General features: G+C 39.7%; 1 protein-coding gene across 3 annotated transcripts in view; it reads right to left on the bottom strand.

Moving 5' to 3' along the window:
- The window catches only part of dnm1a (dynamin 1a), a 77,008-nt gene that overhangs the window by 45,133 nt on the left and 17,207 nt on the right, over positions 1–14,668 (bottom strand). Inside the window, exons 3-10 of one of the 3 annotated variants that reach the window (XM_066651573.1) lie at positions 13,234–13,394; positions 11,167–11,370; positions 10,977–11,075; positions 9,207–9,367; positions 7,324–7,466; positions 6,369–6,504; positions 3,736–3,803; positions 2,978–3,116 (exon numbers count right to left, since the gene is read on the bottom strand). In XM_066651573.1, coding sequence (XP_066507670.1) covers positions 2,978–3,116; positions 3,736–3,803; positions 6,369–6,504; positions 7,324–7,466; positions 9,207–9,367; positions 10,977–11,075; positions 11,167–11,370; positions 13,234–13,394 — 1,111 coding nt within the window. Of the gene's footprint in view, positions 1–1,564; positions 1,704–2,977; positions 3,117–3,735; positions 3,804–6,368; positions 6,505–7,323; positions 7,467–9,206; positions 9,368–10,976; positions 11,076–11,166; positions 11,371–13,233; positions 13,395–14,668 lie in introns of all 3 variants that reach the window. The other 2 variants (XM_066651559.1, XM_066651567.1) reach the window with 2 other exon arrangements.

Raw genomic sequence — 14,668 nt, 5'->3', positions numbered from 1 at the left:
GCGCAGAGAGGTAGAGACAGATGTTGTGTATGTGTGTGTGTGTGTGTATGTGTGTGTGTATGTGTTATTCAGTTAGAGAACCCTTCTGAACTGAACGGCATTTATGCAGAGGAAACCAGTAGAAACGGATTAAACAGATATGGAGTTAATACAGAAACTAGTAAATAAATAAGTAACAAATAGATGAGAAAAGAGTTAAAATAACCGAGAAAAAAAAGGAAAAGACTACGCCAATGAACATGTGTCAAAATGGCAACAAACTGTGACAGATTTTCAATATTGCCATTGTTTAAAAAAAGAACCCAAGCAACATATAAACTACACACTTAAAAATTATGGTTCTTCAAGGGTCCTTTAGAACCCCAAACACTTGAAGGACTTTTTGCACGATTACATCATTCTTTGTATTATGAAGGGGTTCTTCAGATTGATAGAGAATGTGGTATAGATGGTCATATATAGCACCTTTTAAAAAGGGTTCTATACAGCAACCAAAACTGTTTTTCTATTGTAAGAAGCTTGGCATTGTAATAAAAGAGGAACACTTTTGGGTGCCATATTGAAAACGTCTTAAAAGGCTCTATATAGAAACGTTTATAGCACATCCTCCATCAATCTGAAGAACCCCTTAATCGTGCAAAAAGTTATTCATGTGTTCAGGGTTCTATATAGGATCATGTCTTTAAATAAAGAGCCCTTGTAGAACCATCCTTTCTAAGAGTGTTCTTTGAAAAAAATACAAATCAAATAAAGTGGGATGAGGACACTAACATTAACTGTGTCAGCAGTAAGGATAGACCGATTGTTGCTGGACAAACGTCAATTCTTCCTTAGAGAGAAAAATGACTGTCAAAACATCAATCTAAAGAGGAATTTTTAAGTTTAAAACTGTAGGTTTAGTGCTATTCAAGTATCAGTAGCTTTAGCTTACCTGACTAACACAACCTATGGGATTTGCAAAGTTATGTTACTCCTAATAATACCTCCTTATGGCAATATGAAGATTTTCAGTGCATCCTTTACTAAATCTTTAAACTAAAGTGTCCTTCATGTGTCACCTTCTGGCTCTTGTGGCACAACGTTTACACACCATAACAGTTTTCCTTCACCTTATTATTCCTTAGGTGAATAATCTGTGGGTTCTGTGCCTCCCAAACTACGGGGGTCAGTATGGAACATACATTTTCCAAATTGCACAACTAATGCCTAGGCTACATATCTTTCTTGGGCTTGAGAACTTAGACAACTTGCAAATACGCTCTAAGAACAGAATTAATTCACATTGTACAGGACTAACTGTATTTACAAATAAGCAAATCAGCTTCTCTCAAATATTGTACATTCTTATATTTAAGACATTTGGCGTCTGCTGTTGCTTTAGCAATTCTTGAAAGCAGTGAGACCTAACCCATTACTTATAAAGTTGTTAATTATCTAATGAATATTTGTTTATAAATACATGTTTATAATAATTAATCAAATTTTTTGTAGTGCTAAGTCCACCCATCGGTCTATCCATACACCTAGGTATGGCGCAGACGGACGTGTCTTCTTTATTCTTTACCTTTTCGCTACATTTTCGAATGGTGGAGGTCAGTTCACTCACTACCATATCTATACACTTCAGCGAGGGGGACTTCAGCTTTTGGATCTGCTTTTTCACTATAGCCTCAAAGGCCAGGTCAGGGGTAAACAGGCCCGTCCTGCAGAGGAAGACGGGGGGCACAGAGAGAGAGAGAGAGAGAGAGAGAGAGAGAGAGAGAGAGAGAGAGAGAGGGGTATGGTGGAAATCAAGTAAGAGAGAGAGAGAAGAGAGAAACTTTCCAGAGGTGCACACAGAAAGGAACAAAGGCACCAGAGAGAAGGAGGAATGAAGGGACAAATAAGACAACACAGAGGAAAAGAAAAGGCAAGTCAGAACTTCTAGTTTCTTTTCTAAGCCATTCAGCAGAGGGCTAAGATCTCTCCAGCACAGAGATATATACAGAGGGAGAAAGAGAGGGAGAGCGAGAGAGAGAGAGAGAGAGAGAGACCTCAGCCTGCTCTGTTCATCGGCCAACAGCTCAAAGCCAGGAGACTGCAGCTTTACACTCAGAGGCCAGTCAGCAAACTCCTTACATTCCACTCGGTTTGACCCCCCACCTTATAGCTAACAACCCCAACCCGATCCAAGCCAAATCGCAGGTTATTATTTTCCTGAGAAGATTTATGGTGGAACACTTCTTTGTTTATCACACAATGCTGCCAAGTGTAGAGAGTTAATAGACATCAACACTCTTGGAGGAGAACAATAACGGCCAATTGTTTTACATCAGGTAACAGGTGCTAACATTGGTTAGCATTGCTCGGAGTGATGGGGAAGAGGGAATGCCATCCTACCCACACTTGCACTCCTACATTTGGAATAGCATAACCAGGGATAGATCTTCTGATATTAACAGGTTAGTTGAGATCTACCTTTTCTCAAAAAGGCTAAAGAGACCTATAGGTTAAAACTTAAACATAGAATGGGAGCATATTTCCACTGACAGACGTTTGTTGCACTGCTGCAGTCTTTCAAGATGGAGTCCAGACATGTACGTCTTAATGCTAGGTGCTAAAAGAAGCTAAATGTAGAGTAGACAATCCTGTATTTGAAGAAACTGCTTCAAGAAAACTATGCTAAAGCATTCAAAGATCTGTTTGAGTCTATTAGACTGAAACAGTCCTTGATCAGCTTCACCTAGCAGTGAGACGCTGATGTCCAGACGTTTCTGTTCAGCACAGCAAGCTGATCGAGGCCATGCTGTGGCCATTCTTTCCATTTCCTTCACTGTCTGAAGCTGCTAGCACGCACAGGAACCCACTCACACTGACCACCCATTCCCACAAGCCCCTGAGAATTCCAGGGGTTGGTCAGGGAGGGCAAACGTGCTTGTGGGCAGTTTTTTGAAGGGATTATCTGGGGCACATCATCACCCTCCACCAGGGCTTTTACCTTCTTGGTACACTGCCTAACGGTATTGACTAGCTCAGAAATGACCATGTCCACACATTTCTGGCACGGCTCTTTAATCTTCGAGATCTGCCTTTTCACAATGGTCTCAAAGGCCATGTCCGGCGTGAAGAGGCCAGTTCTGCCCATCAGAGAGGAGACAGACACGCCCGAAAGAAAGAACAAAAAAGGGGCGGGGATAGAGAAAAAAAATGAGGAAGGAGAGGAAGAGGTTGGGCAGAAAAAAAGAGTGTTAATTGAAAAGAAGGATTAGCCCACGCACTCGATTAAAATAAAGAGGAATTATAAAAGAATTGAAGATTTTAATAAACCCTACAAACTATGTGTTTATTAAAATAAAGGCTTGAACCTGAACCTGGTGAGAGCTTAAAGTTTAACCATAAATAAGGACAGAGAACTCTCACACTGTTATTGTCCCAAAAATGGTGTTGATAAAATGCATAAATGTGATTATCAGCAACCACCTGAAATATCACTCATGCCCTAGTGGACATCATTAATAATATCATGTACAAGACACAGCTTACAATCAGAAACCTACACAGTTAACCCCAGGTTGTGTACAGTGACTTTATCAATAAACAATAAATCTAATCAAGTGCCACGCCTCCGTAAGTAAATCAGTGTAAATTGGCAAGGTTCAAGGAGCCACTGTGATTTTGTGTTTAATAGTAATTAAAGTGAGATTGTTCTGGACACTGGACAGACAAATGGATGGAAACACAGACAGACAGACGTGCCTGATGCCATGAATGTTCTTGATGGCATAGCTGATCTCCTTGCGTAGCTCCTTTTCATCAAACTCCATCTAGAGAGAGAGAGAGAGAGAGAGAGAGAGAGAGAGAGAGAGAGAGAGAGAGAGGGAGGTGTCAATCTAAGATCAGACACCTCATGGTTACTCACTCACACACTCACTCACTCATATTTAACATATGTTTTTCTATTCAGTGACTTGCATCAAAGGCCTTATGTGTGACTGTTATACTATGAATGTGAATATAAATTTAGCAGAAGTTTAAACACTCAAATTATTAAAAGTATCTAACATTTTGACAAGCCACAATTTGTATCCTCCTTTTTCCCTGAATATTTTGTGTGCATTTGATGTGCATTAAAATGTGCAGAATTTCTGGTTGTAAGCAATAGATAAAAGGTCTATTTTTATGTAGTAGAGTAAATGTAGACACTTGATTCCTATCACATCCACTGTTATGAAATTAAAGTCACAATATGTCAACTTCTCATAGTAGGAAATCTTAGCTCTTGAATTATGCAGAAGTTTGTGGAGAAAAAAGGTGGCTGTTAAAAGCTTTTGTTAATTGCAGTTGTTTTAACTCTTGATTATCCGCTCGTTTAACACCAAGACCCACTTAGTCAAGACTCATGGATGTTCCCCAGAAGGTGGCTACACTGCATTTTGTGGTAAAGCAAACACTCATTTCCCCTTCTAGAAATCCTCAGTGATTCAGAGGGAGGACAGATGGACCGTCTTATTACCGTCCATTTCACTCTGATCACGAATGAACGTCTGACTCATCTCTGCTACAGCAACTAGCTTCTGGATTATCTGACTGTTTAAATTAGCCAAGCACGCTGAGCTAAAACATGCTAATATAAACACACTGGAAATCTGTATTGCTCAAGTGTTGCTTGTTGATGGCTCAGGAGACTTAATCATGATTCACCTGAAATGTTTAGGATACAGGCCTTTGAAGGTAAAGGTGATAAAGATGTTTACGTAATCAAAACAGAAAAGGATCTTAGATTGCTCTGAGTGTGGGGCGAGAAATGATGGAGTTTATATAGAGATTCCAGTCATTAGATGAAGATAGGGCTTCCTTTTCTCAGGAAAAATATCTGAGCCCTTACAAAATTTGAGTGAATGTCAAAAGTGCATTTCCATTTGATCTCAGTTTGTCCAGAAGGAGCTCCGGAGACTATTGAGGGGAGACTGTAGAGATATCTACAAAGATATTAAAAAGAATTTACAAAGATATTGAGAAGAAACTATAGAGATATTAAGGTGAAAGTACACAGAACTTAAAAAGAAAATAAGAAGATAATAAGGAGAAACTACAGAGATATGAAGGAGACCTTTCTTTTTTCTTTCCTATGGGAAAACGTACAGATCTAAGCTGAAATACGATGGGGTGGATCTTGTTGCTAATAACTGGATGTAGCTGAGTGAGAGAATGACTCCAAGCAGCTGGCTTCATCTCACTCTGGAGCAGTACTTCCTGTTGGGCCGCCCCAGACAGTGTTTTATTGTGTGTGTGTGTGTGTGTGTGTGTGTGTGTGTGTGTGTGTGTGTGTGTAATGTTTCTTTTCTCAGAAAGCGGGAAGGCGAGTGTTTTACTCATAAAGCCTGCAGTCAGGGCCCGAGGGAGGCGCGAGTTTAGGCCGTGACTCACTCTGAAGCTGCTAAGTGATAGCAGAGAGGCTTCTCCACACACACACACACACACACACACACAAACTGGAGCCTAGCAATCATAGCAAAGCTGAGGCCTAGCAGCTCTAAAACAGCTTTGAACTCTGTGTGGTTTTTCGATACCCACACACATTCTGTGGTTAGAGAGACTACACTGTTACTACAATTATAACAATAGTCTGCACTGAAAAAGGAAGAACTTTTCATCTATAAACTAAATGTTACACTTCAGTTAAACCTATATATATATATGTCTTGTAATTTACAGAGTAGCAATATCTAAAATCAAGTGCAAGAACTGAGCTTCAAACATCTATATATGTGCATATTTATTAGTGTATTTTTGTTGTTGTTGTTGTTGTTTATGTTCTCTTCATTATAAACGTAGTTTTAAATATTTCTAAAAATGTTACTTTTTTTTAAAATAATTTTTGTTAATTCTCTGTAATTAACCTGGAGTCATTGGGCGGTAGTCCATCACACAGCATCACACAATCACTCAGTCACTCTCTTTCACACACACACACACACACACACACACTCGCGCAATCACATCTTTGGACACTTTACACTTACCAGCATGTATTTCGACTGTGGGAGGAAAACTGAGCACCTAGAGGTTTGCACCCACGCAAACACAGAGAGAACACACCACACGCCTCAGAGACAGTAGGTAAGATGCTTCAGAACTGGTCTGTACCTCACTCTTTCCCTCTTTTCACATACTCACTCACAGTTTAAAACTGCCCCACAAGGTGTGCTATTTCTCCCATACTCAGTCCCAGTTCTCAAAAAGGGGGGTGCTATTATAATTAACATCAGTAACCCTTTGTGTCCTTGTTTGTTTGACAGGATGAATTTGTGGGGTTGGTCTTTAATGGTGGTGATTAAATCTGTATATATATTTTTGCTTGTGAATGTGCATATGGCAACTTTACACACCTTGACCAGCTCAAAAGGAAAGCGCTCATGGAAGATGCGGTTAATCCTGGCACCTCCTGAGAGCTCATAAGTGTCGATCTGGTCTCCGGAGCCTTCGATGCGCTTCTCAAAGTCCACCGAGAATTGCTGCACCATCCTGGACACGTGCAAAACATCAGCGATAAAAGACTGAGGCCTGGCATGTGTGTATTTGTGTACTGTGAGTCATATTTTCAGTGTATACAACACAAGAGCTGGTATGTGTGTGTGTGTGTGTGTGTGTGTGTGAGTGTGTACTAGAATGTGTGTTCATAGAAACCATCTTCTATCTCCTCCTTCTGAGTTAGACTCATCTATGGCTGCAGTTTGTGTTAGTCATCCACTAGCCCCTCATCAATGGTCAGTTTTTGACCACAGAGCCAGTCTTGTCCAAATATTATTATTATTGTATTATTTCATTTATTTATTCATTTTTTTACCACTCTTAGCCTCACTCAGCATCATCACTGTGCTTCATACTCACTCACTCACTCACATACTCACACACTCACATACTCACACACTCACACACTCACTCACTCACTCACTCACTCACTCACTCACTCACTCACACACACACACACACACACACACACACACACACACACACACACACACACACACACACACACACACAAACAAATAAATAAAATCGTTATCTGTGATTTCTGGGGATATTACTTAAACTTATTCTTTATTTTTGTTTTGGAGATATACCATTAATTTTTCCAAAAGTACTGCTAGTATATCCCTAACCCTAACCTTAATGTTAAAATGTTTTCAATTGTGGGGATGAGCTGGTGGTCTCCACAAATGAGACAAGTCCCCACAACACAAGGTTGTTGGTCCCCAAACGTCATCAGTGAGTGTATTCAGAAGTATTTCTAAAACCGTGTGCAGTCAGTGTGTACTGTGTGTGTGGTGGTGTGTCACTGACTGGAGTAGGGCCTTGGTCTTGCGAGACGGGTCATCCGGGCGAAAGTTTTTGTACTCTTCCACTTCTTTTTCAATGGACAGCAGTTGGCTCTGGAGTTTACTGCGCAGCCCAGGCAGAGTGTCCCGGATGTGATTGGTCAGTTGCTGTGGGAAAAGATGTGAGGGACAGAGATATACATAAAAGAAAAATATAAACAGAACCTAGGGCAGGAGGTTTCCAATATAAGGGGCAGATATGTATGAGATTAATTTATTCTTTCATTCATTTATTTTCTGAAGTCTCTTTATTCCACAGCCTACCTGGAACCATTGGGTGCACCACCCATTATAGTGTATCACACACTCCCACAGTCACTCACACACTCACAGTTGTGGATACTTTCTCCCAGCCAGCCTATCTAACAGGAAACCAGCTCAACACAGGGAGAACACACCAAACTCCTCACAGTGACCCGAGGTGAGGTTTGAACCCACAAACCCAGAGCCCTTGAGCTGTGTGACTGCGACACTGCCTTCAGTGCCGCCGTGCCGCCATGAGATACAGTCTAAAAGTATGCCTAATCCCAGTCCTGGTGGGAAAATGATCTGCTTATTTATGACTAGCTTAAGAAACTGCTTAAAAATAAGCCCTTTTTACACAAAGTACAATGTTAATGAATGAAAAAAATGATTATGTAAAAAACACAGCCCTATAATAATGCTATCTTTCACATCAAGTCCAAAGCTGATGGACTTTGTGGATTTTTTTAATAAGGTCAGCGCAGTTTTCTGTGCTGTACAAATGCATTAAAAATCAGGCTGATCCGTTGTAATGGCTGCAATCCAAGCAAATGTGGATCAAGATGGCAGCTCATCTTGCTTGTGGCAGAGCACCAAACGTTACACAAGACACTGACTGCAGAAATGCAGGGATTAAAGGAGCATTCATTCATTCATTCATTCATTCATTCATTCATTCATTCATTCATTGTCTGTAACCGCTTATCCAGTTCAGGGTCATGGTGGGTCCAGAGACTACCTGGAATCATTGGGCGCAAGGCGGGAATACACTCTGGAGGGGGCGCCAGTCCTTCACAGGGCAACACACACACTCACACATTCACTCACACACTCACAACTACGGACACTTTTGAGTTGCCAATCCACCTACCAACGTGTTTTTGGACAGTGGGAGGAAACCGAAGCACTCTGAGGAAACCCACGCGGACACAGGGAGAACACACCACACTCCTCACAGACACTCACCCGGAGGAAACCCACGCGGACACAGGGAGTACACACCACACTCCTCACAGACAGTCACCTGGAGGAAACCCACGCAGACACAGGGAGAACACACCACACTCCTCACAGACAGTCACCTGGAGGAAACCCATGCAGACACAGGGAGTAAACCCCACACTCCTCACAGACAGTCACCTGGAGCAGGACTCGAACCCAAACCTCCAGGTCCCTGGAGCTGTGTGACTGCGACTACCTGCTGCACCACCATGCCGCCATTAAAGGAGCAATAACCCAAAAATATTTATTAATGCATGAAATGTTTACATCATATCTATGAAGTGCAACTCACAAGAGTTGTCCCTGACTGTACCAATTTATGAGTCCAAAGAGTGGCCATAATTTCATCCAATCTACTAGAGGTCAGTATAATGGCTGTTATAACAGTTGTTCTGCATTCCGCATTGGACTTATTGGGAAGCTTACACCATATTAAAGCTAGGCACAGACGTTTAGAGTGGACAAAACACTAAAGTCTGCAGGGAACAGGATCCACAAATTTAGAACTAGACCCTACCTTCAATGTTGCTTTCATGTCTTTCATTTTCATACTGCTCAAATTTGCTAGCTCATATATCCTTCCCCAGGACAGGTTACTCTCACCTGGTTGAGCGCTTTCTGCAGGTACGGAGTTCCCATGCGATCTGCAAGGTGTCTGTAAGCTGGATGGGAGAGGAAAAACTTCCTCTCTGCAGCCATGGCTGCATTAATGTCCTTCTTCCCATCAATGTCTTTCTGACTGCGATTCACCACACCGATGTAACCTGGATGAACAACAAAGAAGATTTCTTACACAGATCCTTACGACAAATGTCCACTGCACTCTATAATAAATCCCTTGGATGTGCACCAGAATGGCATGTGGAAACAGAAGTTGGTGTTTCTAATAAAGTCATACAGCTCCAGGGACGTGGAGGTTGTGGGTTCAATTCGAGCTCCGGGTGACTGTCTGTGAGGAGTGTGGTGTGTTCTCTCTGTGTCTGCGTGGATTTCCTCCGGGTGACTGTCTGTGAGGAGTGTGGTGTGTTCCCCCGGTGTCTGCGTGGGTTTCCTCCAGGTTACTGTCTGTGAGGAGTGTGGTGTTTTCTCCCTGTGTCTGCGTGGGTTTCCTCCGGGTGACTGTCTGTGAGGAGTGTGGTGTGTTCTCCCTGTGTCTGCGTGGGTTTCCTCCGGGTGCTCCGGTTTCCTCCCACAGTCCAAAAACACACGTTGGTAGGTGGAATGGCAACTGAAAATTGTCCGTAGGTGTGAGTGTGTGAGTGAATGTGTGAGTGTGTGTCACCCTGTGAAGGACTGGCGTCCCCTCCAGGATGTGTTCCTGCCTTGCACCCAGGGCTTCCGGGTAGGCTCTGGACCCACCGCGACCCTGAACTGGATAAGGTTACAGATAATGAATGAATGAATTTGAACACAGCAGGTGTCCTTTCATGAAAATTTCATGATGAATGGACTAATAGAAATGCTCCAAAATTACTTTTTAATTCATTGAACTCCACTGAAAGGTATAAATGTTTTTTCTTTCTCCTGTAAAGATACTATTTCTGGACAGTAAATAAATACAAGTACAGATGTTTTAATAAAGTGGCCAGTCAGTGGTAGGACAAGGCAGGGGGTTCTTATGAAGTTGACGGACAATATAAACACAGTGTATTTGTTTCCCGTAAAGTATATGTGTCCAGTGAAGTGGACAATGCGTGTACCCAACATTTCCTCGTCTGCTTCTACTTCTCTCATAGTGTTTATGCCTGGCCAACAGCGCCTAAAGCCGGCAGGATTACAAAATATTCTTGCGGTTTCACATGTTACATGAGCGAGGGATGGTAAAGTAAGTGTATGATGGAAAAAACTTCCGAGCAGATCCCAGCTCTGCCCAGGACTCAGTGGAAAAAAGGAACGTCAGCATAACGCATTCAAGGGTTTCCCATAAATTTGTTTTATTGCTAAGCAAAGAAACGAAGAGAGTTTTTTTCCAGATGTGTCGTCGAAATCAAGACATTGTTTTTTTTCCCCTTCTCTAACCCTTGGGTTCTCTCTCTCTCTCTCTCTCTCTTTCTCTCTCTCTGTTGTGGTGATGTAGTCTCAAAACCTTTACACATCATGTCCACTAGAGGGCGCCACCGAGAACAGCCATACGTTTATACATATATTTCTTGATTTCTTCCCAAAATCAAAAGGCGCAAGGCAGGAACAGAGTCCATCAGAGGGCACCACACACTCACTCATTCTGCTTGGAGCATGAATTTTACAATCCTAGGAGAATTATTACAGACTGTAGCCAACCTGTCAACGACCCCTTCCCTGGCTCTTCATCGCTGGTCAGATTCTGACCACAGTTATTGAGTTTAAAACACCACGCTTTCACACTCCTCTCACCTCTGCGGAGCGGCAGCAACTTGTTCTCTAGAATATCTCGAGCATCTGTCCCTTCATCCATCAGATCCAGTTTAGTGATCACGCCAATGGTGCGCAGACCTGTTCAAACACACAGATACACAATTGAGGTCACTATGCCCATTGCTATTGCCCATTGAGATGTGATATACCCTCCACACGTGGCTCACACCTTGGGGATCCACTTCTTTGGCCACTTTCAGAGCATCCGAGTTGGCGAGGTCAGAGTTGGCCGGAGACACAGCGAGCAGCAGGCAGTTCTCCTTAGTTACAAACTGCATCAGCATTTCCTTGATTTGGTGCTCGATGTCAGCTGGCTGGTCACCCACCGGCACTTTGGTCATCCCTGGCAAGTCCACGAGGGTCAGATTCAGTACTGAGGAGAGACGAAGAGAGAGAGAGAGAGGTCAAGTAAACACAGAAACTGCATCATGTTGCCACATATATTTCACCATAGTTAGCATACAGTAGCTTAGCCCTGACCATCCACACCGAAGTTAAAAGGGGTGTTTCAGAACAGTGGCTAGATACATATATCAGCCCTAACAGTGCATTCTGACCTAAAAGTTTATATTGACAAATATGGCATACTAATAATCCTGTCTTCTAGTATAGCACTGGTATAAAAATCATTAACATGTATAAGTTCTAAAGAATCAGTAACAAAGACATTCAAAGAGATAAGGAGAGGCTGCAATCTAGTTCTGTATAAAAGACTTATACACCTATCTATTTTACAAAATAATAAACCACATAAATGTATGGATATATATGGAAGCCTGTTTCCGCCACATAAAATAATTTAAAAAAGGCACCGAATTTATTATTTTTCCTTAATATGCAAGTTGCTATCTCAATATTTCAAGATACTATCTCATTATTTTGAGATACTAAGTCAATATATTGAGATACTAACTAATTATTTTGAAATAGTAAGTCAATATATTGAGATACTAACCAATTATTTTGAGATAGTAAGTCAATATATTGAGATACTAACCAATTATTTTGAGATACTAAGTCAATATACTGAGATACTAACCAATTATTTTGAGATACTAAGTCAATATATTGAGATACTAACTAATTATTTTGAGATAGTAAGTCAATATATTGAGATACTAACCAATTATTTTGAGATACTAAGTCAATATACTGAGATACTAACCAATTATTTTGAGATACTAAGTCAATATACTGAGATACTAACCAATTATTTTGAGATACTAAGTCAATATATTGAGATACTAACTAATTATTTTGAGATAGTAAGTCAATATTATTTAGAGATACTAAGTCAATATATTGAAATACTAACCAATTATTTTGAGATACTAAGTCAATTTATTGTGATACTATCTCATTATTTTGAGATACTAAGTCAATATATTGTGATACTATCTCATTATTTTGAGATACTAAATCAATATATTGAGATACTAAAGCAATATATTGAGATACTCTCTCATTATTTAGAGATACTAAGTCAATATATTGAGATACTATCTCATTATTTAGAGATACTAAGTCAATACATTGAGATACTATCTCATTATTTTGAGATACTATCTCATTATGTAGAGATACTAAGTCAATATATTGAGATACTATCTCGTTATATTGAGATACTAAGTCAATATATTGAGATAGTATCTCATTATTTTGAGATACTAAGTCAATATATTGAGATACTATCTCATTATTTTGAGATACTAAATCAATGTATTGAGATACTATCTCATTATTTAGAGATACTATCTCATTATGTAGAGATACTAAGTCAATATATTGAGATACTATCTCGTTATATTGAGATACTAAGTCAATATATTGAGATAGTATCTCATTATTTTGAGATACTAAGTCAATATATTGAGATACTATCTCATTATGTAGAGATACTAAGTCAATATATTGAGATACTATCTCGTTATATTGAGATACTAAGTCAATATATTGAGATAGTATCTCATTATTTTGAGATACTAAGTCAATATATTGAGATAGTATACAATCTCAATATATATCTCAAAATAATGAGATAGTATCACAATATATTGACTTAGTATCTCAAAATATTGAGATAGCAATTTGCATATTAATGAAAAATAACAACTGGGGCTTTTTTGTATTATTTTATGTGGCAGAAACAGGCTTCCATAGGTAAAAGCAGGAATAGTATATGAAAAGAGTAGAAAGACAATAGCTATACAACATTAGAGCAGTAAAAATACCTCACCATTAGGAGAGTAAACCCTCAGGTTAATGGGCACGGGAGAGATGCCTTTATTCTGGCCAGTGACACGATCCGTCTCTGCCTCGATCTCCTGCCGCACCTCATCAAAATCTGTGAACTTCTTCCCCTTACAGTGAAGAAACTCTGCATATTCTACAGAAGAAAAAGGAGACGGAAGAGCAATGAAAACAATACATATTGTTATGCATGGAAATGATTCAATACCTTGTCAAAAAACATACTGTTGCATGGACCAATGAAAATGATCCATTTGAGGGAATAAAGCCTTGTTCCATTGACTTACATTAAAATAACGCGTGTCTCTTATAAAGCTGCCTTCTCTTATGTTGGGGGAAATACACAGTTTTGTTCTAACAGTGACATTTTTGTATGCCTCTGTACTGTTTACTACACTAGAGGGCAGTGTTGAGAAAGCAGCGAGCCCCTCGAGGTTGCTGTAAATTGCAACTGTCAACAGAAATATACCCTAAAATACATTCAAGTATAAATTTTATTCTCAAAAACTAATAATATTTTATATGCTTTTGTACAATAATGCAATGATGTTTTGCAATGAGCAAAATCCTCTTAAATCTAGACATTACATCATCATTTTTCAAACCTGACACATGAAATAATAATACAATAAAACATTAAGTGGCCCTTTAACTAAAAATCTAAATATTGTTAATTCATCAATTTTGGATCATATTATTTTTGAATGCATCATATTTAGGCATTTACCATTATTTCACTGTCATTTAGTTCACTGCACCAATTAAAATAGTTCTTCAGACATTTATTATTTTTACAATTTTTTTCTTAATTTTGAATAATTTAATTAAACAATCGATATCAATTTATTGTCTCTGTTCTTAGGACATTTTCAAGAAAATGGGACATTGAGGCACTGAGAAACATTGCTCCAGAGATCCTTTACCCTTTACTATTCTGTTCTTCTCATAAACTGGTGGTAATAAAAACACCAAAACCACAAAGGCTCTAATTTGTTGATCCGCACAGACGTGTTTCCACATTTAGAGAAACTACAGTTGTTTCTGTTATTGTCTGAACCTTGAGGTCTGAGGTCATTCACCAGACCTCCCCCAGTCCTCTGTATCATCATCTTCTTCCTCTGAGTCTCACAACTGAGCGATACATTTACACACAAAGGCTTTTGGAAAACTAAAAATACATTTTGGTTTCATAAAAATACTTTGTAAAATTGTCTAAATGTGTTTTGTTGCTGTGAAGAACAGTTTGAAGTTTATAAATATTTATTATAATTAATGAGCATTTGACAGGTACAATACACAACAGCTATGAAATGGAAATGCTTAGCTTCACTAAAAGTAACATCACGCAGATCACACCTGGAATTGGCTCAGTTTAGAACAAAAGTAGCCTTGAGATTTTCTCCTGTGTTTTCATGATGATA

The sequence above is a fragment of the Hoplias malabaricus genome, chromosome 2, assembly GCF_029633855.1.
Source record: "Hoplias malabaricus isolate fHopMal1 chromosome 2, fHopMal1.hap1, whole genome shotgun sequence".
Lineage (NCBI taxonomy): Eukaryota > Metazoa > Chordata > Actinopteri > Characiformes > Erythrinidae > Hoplias > Hoplias malabaricus.
Note: the sequence above shows the minus strand (reverse complement) of the source record. Positions and strands in the feature narration are given on the sequence as shown.